Source organism: Choristoneura fumiferana, chromosome 28 (assembly GCF_025370935.1).
Source record: "Choristoneura fumiferana chromosome 28, NRCan_CFum_1, whole genome shotgun sequence".
Classification (NCBI taxonomy): Eukaryota; Metazoa; Arthropoda; class Insecta; order Lepidoptera; family Tortricidae; genus Choristoneura; species Choristoneura fumiferana.
Genome location: NC_133499.1, coordinates 2,592,236 through 2,606,825, shown reverse-complemented (window position 1 = coordinate 2,606,825; position 14,590 = coordinate 2,592,236). Strand labels below are relative to the sequence as shown.

Genomic DNA, 14,590 nt, shown 5'->3' with positions numbered 1-14,590 from the left:
TATCCGTAGATTAGTTTAGGACTAAATACCGATAGGCAAACGGTACGGCATGGCCATTGGCCACTATCTACGTAAGTGTTATTACGAATATGAAATTGGTTTTAGTTGCATTACAGATGCAAATAAGCGATAGAGTGTTTTGATGCTCAAATAAGGAGCTAGATTTTCGAACTGTACCGTGGATCGATTAGGGTCTACAAATCTACCCTAAAGGATCTGAAGTCAAATTCGTAACAATAGTTAATCTTACCAAGGAAAAGTTGGAAAACCCCCGACTTTGTCACTTCAAAGTTCAATATCTCAAAAACGACTGAACCGATTTTGATAAAACATGTCTAAGAGCCATAGCTAGAAAACCTGCTATCAAATAAAAAAACCGCATGAAAATCGGTCCACCCGTTTAAGAGCTACGGTGCCACAGACAGACAGACTGACACACACACACACACACACACACACACACACACACACACACACACACACACACACACACACACACACACACACACACACACACACACACACACACACACACACACACATATAGCGGTTAAACTTATAACACCCCTCTTTTTACGTCGGGGGTTGAAAATAAAAATTACTAAGGCAAGTAGTACCTACGCATATTGATAATTTATTTTGTCTGAAGCTCATATTCATATTCGGATAGCTTTCCTATTTAAGAATTCCGGCAATATCAAGAATTCAAGGCAATAAGCACGCAAACCTGAACCTTGTATTCTGCCCAACAGTCATAACTCATAACACGAACTACCTTCATCCAAGGTCGTCCACCTTTTATTTGATAACTGCACATTTTCTCTCACTCACTCCATACTTTCAGAAACTGTGAGTGAGAGGGTAAACTAAGGATCGAACGACTGAAGCTGAGCGAACCAAAGCAGTAAAATAATATATTGAGTGAAAGATAACACTATCATCCATAGTCACGATGTCACTCGGATCCAAAAAGTTTCATGTTATATGTTTAAAGTAAGGAAATGTAAATCTTATGGAGTTCAAGTTAGGGTTCAGTTTGGTTGACACCAGAAATGAAACGTAGAACCTTATTAGGTGAATAAGTCGATTTCGTTGTTAAGTGAGCTATCGTCCTATCTGCGCTTGGCTATTACCAAGTCTATGCCCCAGGTCGGACCTAATAGACCTATTAGGAGTACGACCTACAAATATTTATACTAAGTTTCAAATATATGCGCAAGTAATTAGTTTAAATTTCACGTATTTAATGTAATTTTCAAAATGTTTTCCTTCGCAATGTACGATCAGCCAAATATGTGGTCTACCACCCTAAAGTTGATAATTGTTTGCATGTCATAAAACAATTATGCCAATAGACAGACGTGTCTGTCAACTTGAAAGTTCGACTTTAGCGACGTATTAATTTGATAGAAACTTGTTTAAACATTGATAGACCACTTATTTTTCTGGTACTTTACACTGCATCAAGTATGTGTAAATATTTGTCTCTCATTCTCTTTCTCTCTCACATTGACACACACACACACACACACACACACACACACACACACACACACACATTACACTGCACACTCGAGTATTTTACTGGTTGTTCAACGCATAGAGCACCTCAATTTAGCAGGTTTTGGGAAACCATAGTTCAAGAACTCAATTTAGCAGGTTTTGGGAAACCATAGTTCAAACCAATAAATAGGTCTTATTAATAATGTTCTGTTGACCTATAAATAATAAGCAAATGGGCTCTTATATCATTGAAAGCAACCATTAATCAGTTAATTTTGAGGGCCAATTGTACTATAATTATGTATTGAAAATGACGGTATAGAATGAATTATAATAATTGGGTTGGACACCCTAATATTCCCTAGTATTCGACTGCCATAAGGAGGGTTATATTTTCAAGCTTATATCTGTCTCTTTCCCTAAGCCTTGGGTTCGATTTTAGCTGGTCAAATGAAATAAACATTTTCCGCAAATATGAAGCTACCACAAGAATGTTGTAACCGCCGCCGGTAAGGTTCAACAGTCGGGACCCATTACCAAGATTTTTTGAGCTGGTTACGATTTGAATTTGGTCCCGACTGTTGAACCTTAAATTAGCTTCTTGACAGAGTTCTAGACCACTAGACTTATTTTCTTCCTTTTATTTTTTAAGGCAGTCGAGTTTTTTGATCTTTTAAATTTAATGTTTTTTATTTTATACTATTTTGATATTTCTGTGAAAATAGTAGATTAAAAGTATTATAACCCATATATTTAGAATGGGCTAATTATTAGCTTTCATTTGAATCCCATATTGTTACCACACTAAATATTTTTTTTATTCCTTCGCCATATTTTTTTTCGCAGACACCATATTGAAATGTTATATACCCTATGTCACTCCGACAGTTATGAAGAACCCAATGATACCTCATATGTTACAATCCGTCCAGCCGTTTAGGCTGCAGCGAGGACCAAAGAAATTGACATACATACCCACATACATACATACAAACTTACATACATACATACATACGCTCGAAAAATATAACCCTCCTTCGGGCAGTCGGGTAAAAATAAGCATAGTGATCTAGAACTCTGTTAAATAGCTAAAGTTCAACAGTCGGGACCCATTTAAATCGTGACGCTCAAAAACTCTTGGTAATGGGTAACGACTGTTGAACTTTAAATTAGACCACTAGGCTTATTTTCTTCCTTTTATTTTTGCCAGTCGGGTTTTTGTTTTTTTTTATTTAATGTTTTTCCATGATTTGTTGCCAAAATACTAAGTAATGTACGTGACCGAAATACCTGTTATTTCAGTATCCGCACCCTATTACCTCCGAAGTTGGCCGGAATGTTGATAGCAATAGCATTAGGTAATTCTTAAATTACGGGAAGGTTTCTACTAAGCGCGGCGGCGCGATGAGTGAATTTCTAATACGTTGCCGCTGGGCAGTGAGCGGGTTTTACCCTATTTAACCCCCGACGCAAAAAGTGGGGTGTTAAAAATTTGTCTGTGTCTGTCTGTGGTACTGTAACTCTTAACGGGTGAACCGATTTGAATGCTGGTTTTTAATTTTAAAGCAGGTTTTCTAGCGATGGTTCTTAGACATGTTTATCAAAATCGGTTCAGCTACTTTTGAGATATTGTACTTTGAAGTGACAAAGTCGGGGGTTTTCCAACTTTTTGTTGGTTAGGTTAGGTTATTGGCATAATCTCGTATTGCGTAGTACCTATCGTTTGGCATAACTATCATATCGCATAAACACGTTTGTGCGAAACTCATATAGAATCAATTTTTTTGGCCTAACACCCTGCGTGGTGTAAATAAGCGTATAAGTTCTATGTGGGGTCGCAGATCTAATCTAACTTACTTATGAGTTAGTAGTTCGTTTCTTTGTAGGGTTCTTTTGAGAAAATAGAGCAATGGTTTCGTTTTTCGAACTTATGCAAAATTACTCCTATGCCAAGTACATATTATACGAAGTAAATTCTGCTAAAAAATTGAGTTGAGTTTCGGGCAAACAAGATTATGACAGTTGAGTGCCCCAGTACCTCAGCGAGTGTAATAATTAACGTGCAATGAATAGCAAAATCGTTCGCTGCGTCGCCGGTCACACACAGTCGTGGCCGAGCCATAAAAATTTGGGGTATCTTTTTAGGGTTCCGCCTCAGAATGTGAGGTACGGAAAGATATCGTATAGAGTACCATGAAGCGGTCTATCTTTGTTGAGAGTTGAATGATAAGTAATTTGGACACTGAGGTTCGTGTATGTGTGTTTCTCTTTGCACTAAAACTTCTGCATAGATTTTGATTCAGTTTTATAAGCACAGAGCTAAATATTTGAAACAACAAATAGACTTCTTTACACGATACTCCCACGTGATCGGAATAAAATCTTGAAATTTCAACTGCCGGGTGAGAGTCATGAAATCTGGCCAAGTTGTTTTTGCGACGTCAATGAAGACCATGATGTAATTTTTGGAAATTCCTATGGAAATTAGGCGAAACTCCAAAATTCGAATTCAACTGGTGCATTTAAAGATTTTAGATACGCGTAAACGCTAGTATTACGAACGGAAAAGTTTACTTCTCGGTAATACTAATTATGCAAGATAAAGGAAATCTTAAAACTTAGATGACAATGCAAGTGTACCTATATCCATACTAATATTATAAATGCGAAAGTAACTCTGTCTGTCTGTCTGTCTGTCTGTCTGTCTGTCTGTCTGTCTGTTACGCTTTCACGCCTAAACCGCTGAACCGATTTGGATGAAATTTGGTACAGAGATAGAATAGACCTTGGAAAGAACATAGGCTATCTTTTATTGAAAAAAAAAAGGTTTTAAGGGGTTGAAATAGGGGATGAAAGTTAATATGGTGGAAGTTCGTCGCCGTCGAAGATAAAACTATGAAACTTGGCATTTAGGCTCTTAATCCATACTATCCATACTTCCATACTAATATTATAAATGCGAAAGTAACTCTGTCTGTCTGTCTGTCTGTCTGTTACGCTTTCACGCCTAAACCGCTGAACCGATTTGGATGAAATTTGGTACAGAGATAGAATAGACCTTGGGAAAGAACATAGGCTATCTTTTATTGCAAAAAAAAGGTTTTGAGGGGTTGAAATAGGGGATGAAAGTTAATATGGTGGAAGTTCGTCGCCGTCGAAGATAAAACCATGAAACTTGGCATTTAGGCCCTTAATAAGAAATAAATCGATATTTGTTTGAGCTTTTTTGAAAATTCGACCTGTGAGGGGATGAAATAGGGGTTCAAAGTTTATATGGAAGGTCGTCATTATCGAAGATAAATCGATGAGTCTTTATTAAACTAGAAATTTGGGCACGTGATAAGAGATAAATAGATGTTTGTTCGCGCGTTTTTAAAATTCTCCCAGCGAGGGAGTGAAATAGGGGATGAAAGTTTATATGGAAGATCGTCATTGTTGAAGATAAATCGATGGTTCTTTGTGAAACTTGGCATTTGGACATTATAAGAAATAAATAGATATTTGTTCAAGCGTTTTTGAAATTTTTACCGGCGAGGGGATGTTAGCAGAGGAAATGATGCAGTGTTAGCAGTGCCCTTTAAGCTCATAGCAAAATGTACGCAATGTGGGGTCATTACAGATGTCAATACATAGACAGTCAGACATACGAGATAGAGGATCTTGACAGACAGACGGACGTACGGACAGCAAAGTGATCCTATAAGGGTTCCATTTTTTCCTTTTGAGCTACGGAACCCAAAAAACATTTTTTCCGGCGTTTTTAAAATTTCGACCTATGAATATGGGGATGAAAGTTCTTAAGGAATTCCAAACAAATTTACTATAAGTATGTTTGTCGGAAATATGTGTAGCTATGCTTAGTAAAAATACCGTTTTAATTATAATCCTACCCTCCTAACTTACAATAAAGGACGTAAGATGTCAAGAGTTCACTATGAAGAATACTAAAAATTAGTCCTTTTGTGTTGGTAGGGTAGAATATACGTCGTATTGCTAAAATGTGGCTACCCGCAAAATATTTATGTTTTACCATGGGAAATGGGTGGATGGGAGAACAAAAAAATAGTTTATATTTATAGCAATGTATTAAAATAGGTTATTTTCAGTAAACTGTGGAAGTTTCTATGTGCTATTTTTGGCAGAATAGGTATCCTAAATAAATTAAATACTTCCCAAAGTTATTATTACCATGCGGACGAAGTCGCGGGCAAAAGCTAGTAAAATCATAAATCATCGTTCAAGAAGACTGCCTCCGTGAAATTGCTACTTCACGGATGGATTGACGAATCAAATATTAATCTCGATGCTATCCTTAAAAGCAGCTGAAAATCATTGTACTTTCGCCAACTTCGCCTGTCTGGCAAACCACTCAAACTTTCACAAACATGTACCGAAAACGTAAATTGGCAGTGAAACGGAGGCGAAAAGGTATTTAAACAAAAAAGGGACTACCTTCACCACAATATTCACTTAGGGCTTAACAATGAAAGCTTCAAGGGCTATTTTCCACGGATTTTGCCGTCTTTATTATAGAGTGGTAAAGCGCACGCGTATCACTTCCTAGTGCAAAGTTATCATGTGCAGTTGGATAAACGCTCAAGCTATACCTATCTTATACCAATTTCATACCTATCGTTAGATACTTTCAGTGTTCTGAGCGCATGGCGTAAGTTTGCGTTTCTCTGCCAATCGCACACATTTTGTCTGACGGTTGTCTACGATAGATTTACACGAGTCAGCACAAAAAGTATGTCAATAGTTTTATTCAATGGCATCGGTTGATGAACCGATAACCTAGCGTTGCTGGAAAAACTGACGCTGGATATTTTATAAGTTTGATGCCAATGTCTGTCAGTTTGTCTGTGGCAGTTGTCTGAAAAGATGGAGCGATTATAATGAGGTTTTCTTACATAAAAGCGTGTATCCTTGCAGTGGTTCTTAGCTATGTTTCATTAAAATCAATTCAGCAGTTTCTGAGATCATTATCATCATCATCCCAGCTTATATACGTCCCACTGCTAAGTACAGTCTCTATTAGAGGGCTTGGGCCGTAGTTCCCACGTAGGCCCAGTGTGGATTGGGAACTTCACACACACCATTGAACGTTTCTGAAACATTAAACTCTATAAAAACTTTTTAACAAAAAATTAAACCGCCGAAAAAAACAAAAAATAATAAGGCATTTTATTTAACCTTGATGTAGGTACCAGTTTGAAGTCGGTGCCTCAGCACGAGCCAGGAGCAGCGATAGAAGTCCATCAGGTAGGCGCCTAGTAGGTCCACTTTTGCTGGCTAGGGCTGAGGCACTGACTTCAAACTGGAACCTAGATTAAGGTTAAATAAAAAGGTTTATTCTTTTTTGCTTTTTAGTTTTTTTTGGCGGTCACATTTTTTGTTAAAAAGTTTTTATTTTATATATATTTTTTCCACCCTTATATATTAAGGTAGGATTTTTTTCCAATTTTATATGGGACCGACTTCAAAGTATACCCTATCCTATAAAAAAAGAATTATGAAAAACGGAATACTTTGTAAAAAGTTATGCGTGGTCAACTGGTCATACATTACAATCAGTGAGTGAACAATCAATCATTCCGTTTTCCTACCCTTAGGGTAGGTTTTATTTCCAAATTTATATGGGGCTATCTTGAGGGAATATCATTTCCAATAAAAAAAGAATTATCAATATTGGACTACTTTGTAGAAAGGTATGCGTTGGTCAAATAAAAAAAAAATAGAAATATATATATACCTCCTTCGTTATTTTCGGTCGGTTAAAAATGAAAAAGTCGGGCATTTTCAACTTGTATAAGTTGATTATTTTGGGACACTTGACACCAATTGACCTAGTCCCAAACTAAGCAAAGCTTGTACTATGGATACTAGGCAACGGATAAACGATAACGGATAATATACTTATATAGATAAATACACATTTAAATACATATTAAACAACCAATACCCGAGAACAAACATTCGTATTATTCATACAAATATCTGCCCCGCCCGGGAATCGAACCCGGGACCTCAAGCTCCGTAGTCAGGCTCTCTAACCACTTAGCCATCCGGTCGTCCTTCGTTCATGATTTCTACTATAGGTACTTATTTTACTCTAACCTCTGTTGGTGCCGAGGTGACAACCGGAAGCGACCATTGTTCGCCTCTATTCTGTCCGTGACAGTCAATTTACTAAACAAACAGCTCGCAAAGCTAAGCAATGAATTAATTACTACAACTTCTTTAATACATAACTAGCCCTTGCCGCGGCTATGCTCGAGTGAATGGTTAAGTCTAACACTTGAATAAAAAAATTCTTACCGGTATAATTACTGAATGCGCACAGGAGTTTTCGAAAATTACATCGTCGTTTTCACTAACGTTACATGAAGAACACGAACAGCACTCTATAATTTAATGTCTCTAGCTGTTAACTGTTAAGATTTTGGGACTTTACCACCCCGATCCCGTGAAAATATCCGAATAAGCAATTTCCTATGTTTTATGCTAATGTTTCATTTCTAAGATTCATATATCAACTTGAAAAATCTACTAATCTGCCTATCATACTTAGCCTGGAGAATAACACACGCACGTTAATAACACATACTAGCATTAGATTAATGTCCTTTTAAAAGTACACTATGTTTATTGAGACATGATTTGAAAGTATAATACCTAACCAACAGAAAGTTGGAAAACCCCCGACTTTGTCACTTCAAAGTTCAATATCTCAAAAACATATGAACCGATTTTGATAAAACATATCTAAGAACCATCGCTAGAAAACTTGCTTTCAATTAAAAAAAACGGCATTCAAATCGGTCCACCTGTTTAAGAGCTACGATGCCACAGACAGACAGACACACACACAGACACACAGCGGTCAAATTTATAACACCCCTCCTTTTGCGTCGGGGATTAAAAACCGGCATACAGCGTGACGGCCACGGTATAATTTTTACTCCCACGGAAACAAAGTGAAATCCTAGAATTCCAATTCAACTGCCAGATCTATGGATTACACAGGCAAAGCCGCGGGTAAAGTCTAGTTTAGCTTCCTAAGGTCCAACGTCCTAAACTTAGAACATACGTCAAAGCAAATGTCAACTCTTACAAATTAACATTAAGTTTCGAAATCGAAATTTTGACGTGAGCATCAGGACTAGGAGGCTATAATTCATACCAATGTACTTACAGTGATTGCGACAGGTACTTCGATAGTCCTAATTTCGATATCTTGCTGCCCTTGATGCCTTCATTAACAATGTTAGTCACGGTAAGGAAGTTCTTCGTCATGGTTGACTCTGGCGATGTCACTATTGTCACAAAAGAAAATAAAATTAAAAACTTCGAAAATCAAAAATTCTAAATCATCCACTGCACACTTACTCTTCGCGTCGGAAACACAACATTGAACGCTATTTTATTTAATCGCAACAATAACGCGCAAAAATCAACAACAGGTTTTGGTAACAGATTATTAAAAGGACACTGGTTTCTCTCTTATTTATTATTTATCACAGATTTTGTTCTCGATGTATTTTCATGTGGCACTGGTAACACTGTTTCAACCTGAAAGAAGTTTATTCATTAGTGTTGAATTTGTGTTGGAGTTATGCTATTTTTCGTACTGCCCGAAAGTCGATCTAAAATAAGATTAGGTACAAGTAGGATTAAAATTTTTGTTTAAATGTACCCAACAACAAACAAATACGAAAGACCGACTGACCAAATATTTATATCCGTAGTAAATTAACCAAAATTACCTCAAAACGTAATTTAAAAAGCTTATTCATAACCACGAATAATTGTCCTTCTTTGTAATTTTCTTCTTCGTATCACAAATAAAAACGCAAACATAGAAAGTAGATAATTTATTTAGCACGCTATTCTAAATTAATATAACGTTCTTATAATAAGTAACAATAATCTATTAATAAATAATAATAATGAGAAAAGTAAATTTTTATCTCCATCCGTCCCTAATATAAGTCAAGGCTATCTCGATACAAACTCAGTGTAATATCAGAAATACTTTCTTTCAGAATAAAGTCGACAGTATTGCACATTTCACTTTAAAGACAGTCCAATTCCAAATCCTTGACAATCCAATTCGACTTACATATGAAAATTCTGTTATTGAATTGTCAACCAAACACTCTTACAATAAGGACTGTTTATAATTTTGAAACCGGAGCATATGACCTTTTGAATTAACAGTCGTAACTGCATGAAGTTTCGCGAGCACCGTTAGCAGAAAAACTTACTGCTTCGACGTTTCGCTTTGATTAAATTTGTTTAGAAGTTTACAAGGACACGGAGTTTAAGATGGAAGAACGGCAGTGCTTAAATCCATGACTTTAGGTAAATACTTATCTAAAAATTGGTTAGAGTGAGATGCACCGAGCTGTTTTAATTATAACTAAATCAATCAATTAATCGTTTTGATAATTATGACGGTTGGTTTGACATATTATTGGTGCTATTGGTGCAACTATGTAATTATATAATCAAGTTTTTTTTTATTCGACAGGATGGCAAACGAGCAAGTGAGTCTCCTGATGGTAAGAGATCACCACCGCCCATAAACATCTGCAACACCAGGGGTATTGCAAATGCGTTGCCAACCTAGAGGCCTAAGATGGGATACCTCAAGTGCCAGTAATTTCACCGGCTGTCTTGCAAGCAATGTATATTTTAGTTGTTATAAGAAGGAAAAATAGTGTTCCGAGGGCAGTCGATACTTAACTGTGTGACCAAGTGTGCAGAGAAAAATAAATCAGTGTCCGAGCATCACTGACTTTCATTTCAGTACATCAATGAAATTTGGAGTACAGATGTCTTGCCAAAGCCGCTATTTAGTTTTGTAGTTAAATTACAAAAATAAGTATTTATAGGGGGCACTCCATACACGTAACAGAAATTAAAAAAAAAATTAAACTCGCTTCAACGTGTGGCACAATACATAAGTTCGACAGCTCTTTTGAAAAGATAAGGTTTGTCAAAAACTTTTTTGATTAAGTGAAGACTTTCGGAAATAATCGCTCCAAAGACTACTTGTTTTCTTCTTTTTAGTATTTTTAAGGCAGTCGGGTTTTTGAATTTTTTAATTTATTATTTTATTTCCCACTTTCCTGTGAAAATGGTATATTTAAACGATTATAAACTATATATATAAATTTGGAATGGGCTAATTATAAGCTTTCATTTGATACCCCACTCGAAAGGTTTGAATAAAAAATATTTGTTGAATACTTACATTTTGGTGCCAAAAATCCGCCATTTTGATTTTTCAAGAACTTCATGTACCCAGTGTCACTCGCGTCATCAAGACGAATCCAATGACGTATCATTTATCAAGATCGGTTCAGCCATTGAGTAGTTACGAGAGGACATAGGAATAGACATACATACATACATATGTACATACATACATACGCGTCAAACACCCTCCTTCTTCGCAGTCGGGTAAAAATATGAAAACGTAACGCTTAATAAATACTTTCAACGAAAATTGGTTTCAACATGATCGGATATACCGTTATTGAGTTATTGCCGAAAAACTGCGCTTCACAACAAAAGGACATAAGTGCCGTGAAGATACGCGCTTTTTCTGGTAATAAATTTTAAGACTGTATTAAGTGTTTTATTTGTGTTATAACGCACATAATATTACTTGTTTTTTTTTCGTAATGGCCACGGAACCCTATTTCGGGCTTGTCCGACACGCTCTTGGCCGGTTTACCTGATGTCAAGTGATTACCGTCGTCCATAGACATCCGCGGCACCATCACGACTGCAGATGCGTTGCCGACCTTGTAAGAAATGGTACAATCGCTTTTTGAAGGTAAGAAAGGAAACCAGAAGGTAAAAAAGAAAGTTGCATGCCAAATTGCAGTTTATTACTAACAGTCTCTAAGAGAAACCGTAAACGGAATGACGGATGGACAGACGGACGCACGGACATGGTGAAACAAGGCTTACAAAGCTAATAACAAGCCCAGCTACTTTAGCTTAGCTGTGTCTAAGAAAACATAACTGAAATTACCTAATCCATCCCACCCGACTAATAGGAGCCCACGCACGTTTAATTTCAAATTTGATTAGCTGAAGTGCCGACAGCAGTTTAAGAGAGAAGCCTAATTTTTTGTCGCGTACCCTCATTCTGTGAAGGGGTTCCGATGTGACATTTGTCAGTAAAATGCTCACTGTGAATTTTAAGTGGAAGAGTTATGTTTTTCACGGCACAGGCCCGAGTGAAGGGTTATACGGCGATAATCTTGCAATGTACCATGCGTTGGTGTTACAGTATGTGGCATCATGATTCTGTTGTTTAAGAACTTGCATTGGATGCGAAGTTTGGTTAGCATCTGTTATGGTGGAGTTACGCTAATACCGAGACCAGATAAATGAACTAATACTTTTTTGTTAAAAATACTAACCCCTGACGCAAAAAGAGGGGTGTTATAAGTTTGATCGCTATAATTATGTCTGTCTTTCTGTGTGACTGTCTGTGGCACCGTAGCTCTTAAACGGTTGAATCGATTTTAATGCAGTTTTTTAGGGTTCCGGAGCCAAAATGGCAAAAATTTAACCTTTATAGTTTCGTCAAGTCCGTCTGTCTGTCTGTCTGTCCGTCCGTCCGTATGTCACAGGCATTTTACTCGAAAACTACAAGATGTATATCAATGAAATTTGGAGTACAGATGTCATGTCAAAGCCGCTAATTAGTTTGGTGGTTCAATTACAAAAATACCTTAGAAAATCTCTATGTATATACTTGTGTTTTCTGTACTGTTTACTGTATTGGTGTGCAATGAAGAGTTATTGTATTGTATTGTACTGTATAAATATGTATAGGGGGGGCACTCCATACACGTAACAGTTTTTTTTTAACTCGCTTCAACGTGTGGCACATAGTTCGACAGCTCTTTTGAAAAGATAGTAAGGTTTGCCAGGATGCCACTGTCAGATAAGATCAGATTTAAATTAGATTGATTTTTTACTGTCACCATTTATATAATTTATGTTAAATGCCTGTAAAATACGTGTTCGATATTTTTAACCGACTTCAAAAAAGAAGGAGGTTCTATGTTCCAATGTTTGTATTTTTTATGTACGTATGTTCACCGATTACTCAATCAATTGTGGACCGATTTTCAAAATTCTTGTTTTATTCAAAAGGGTACTCTTCTGAGGTGGTTCCATTGTCACCAAGTCAAGATCTGATGATGGGATCTTAAGGAAATCGAGGGCAAACCTCAAATTTATAGGCAAACCTATGGTGATTTTAGCATTTTTATCATTAAGATAAGTATTGGTAACCTGGACCTGGTGACGAAGACCGTAGATGACCTATGGAACTCGTCAAAGCTAAGTAATGCTCGCTCGTCTATAAGCGAGCATGATTGATATACCAAGATAAGCGACTAAGAAGGAGCTTTAAGTTAATGATTCTTTCTGCTGTTCTGATGCTGAAGCCGGAAGGTATGCAACGGAACTCTATTATAAAACAACGTAACTAAGCCGTGTTTGGGCTTCATGGAATTGTTGTGAGACGTACTTTGGCTACGAATCACTAAAAAGTGAGAAATAAAGAAAAGTTTTAACAAAAAAGTAAAACCGACTCCAAAAAAAATTACAAAAATTGAAACCGACTACAAAACCCTTGAACATATTTTTCTGGGTAAGTACCTACTAGCTCGAAGTCTGTGACTCAGCACGACCCAGCAGGATGGATTGAACCCATAGTATGTAGGTGAGGTAGACGACTATTGTTCCATTCCTACTGGCTCGTGCTGAGGCACCGACTTCGAACTAGTAGGTACCTACCTAGAAAAATATTTTCAAGGATTTTGTAGTCGGTTCCATTTTTATTTTTTTATTTTTTGGAGTCGGTTTTACTTTTTTGTTAAACATTTTCCTTGAAAGTCTAACTGAAGGATTTATTATAATATTTTTAAATATAGCTTATAGCGACAAGGCTGCCTATTGCTTACCTTGGAAAATCTCTGTATACCTATGTTTTCTGTACTGTTTATTATGTGTTGGTGTGCAATAAATAGGTAATTGTGTTGTAAACAAAGACGAAAGCTTTTGCTTATTTATTAAACAACATTAGGCTTGCAAGTCCGTACTATTTCTAAATCGCCTCACTGGCCATTAGAAGCTTGACAGTAACCGCACCGGCAATAAATATGAGGAAAAGCAAAGAATTAAAGATTAATTCACGAGCAAAAACCTTTTACAAGTAAACGGCGTCCAGGGACAATACGGCGTTTTGTTATGAATTCTAGAAAAGTGGTTTTCTTATGAAACAAAGTTATGAAACAAAATCTTAGCCCTCGTGACTATTAGGTGACAGTATTTATCGGCCTAGATAACACCGTGCACACGTAAGTCCATAAATAGACATAAATTTGTATGGGCGTGTACCTGAAAAGCCGGGTCGGTATTATCCGGTTGACTATTGACTCATTTAACGAGAGAAAGAGAAAAAGAGAAGGGAGGAAAATGAAGAGACACATTTACCTACTCAATCATATTTGATACACTGAAGATTCTCTAAGAAGACTGGCTACGTAAGCCACTTGCGAGCGCGTGATTGACACCGACGGAGTTGAAGCTGATGCCCTGGCCGAAATTGGCAGCTGGGATCATCACACTGAGATAAAGTGAGAAAGAAAACATTTTGAAAGAACATCTTTGCGATTAGTATTATTTACACAGAGTTTTTGGTTACATCGAGGTTTTTGAAACAAGAATAACTATTGAAACGCCCTCAACCTACATTTGAACTCTAGACCTCAAGTTTCTAAGTTCAATGCTGTACCGTTGAACAAAAACACAGATGATTTAGAGATATGAGATAACTTAATCACAATGCTATAACCTTAGCGTGTTTTGTAACCATAATACTTTCGACAAAATATGAACTCTGTTAACCATTACATCCTGGATAGGATTATTAAAAGGAACACACTTCATCCTATGTTCGATACTTACGCGTAATAATGACCAAATAACCATAACGAGGCCAGTAGCTGAGCCTCACTTCACGAAGCAAGTACTTCATTACGTTTACGAT

The 14,590-nt window shown here is 36.8% G+C and overlaps 1 protein-coding gene across 1 annotated transcript in view; it reads right to left on the bottom strand.

The window, feature by feature from the left end:
• Syt7 (Synaptotagmin 7) overlaps positions 1-14,590 on the bottom strand; it is a 304,885-nt gene that overhangs the window by 266,791 nt on the left and 23,504 nt on the right. The window contains exons 2-3 of the mRNA XM_074109269.1: positions 8,893-9,075; positions 8,699-8,819 (exon numbers count right to left, since the gene is read on the bottom strand). Coding sequence (XP_073965370.1) covers positions 8,699-8,819; position 8,893 — 122 coding nt within the window. The 5' untranslated portion in view covers positions 8,894-9,075. The remainder of the gene's footprint in view (positions 1-8,698; positions 8,820-8,892; positions 9,076-14,590) is intronic.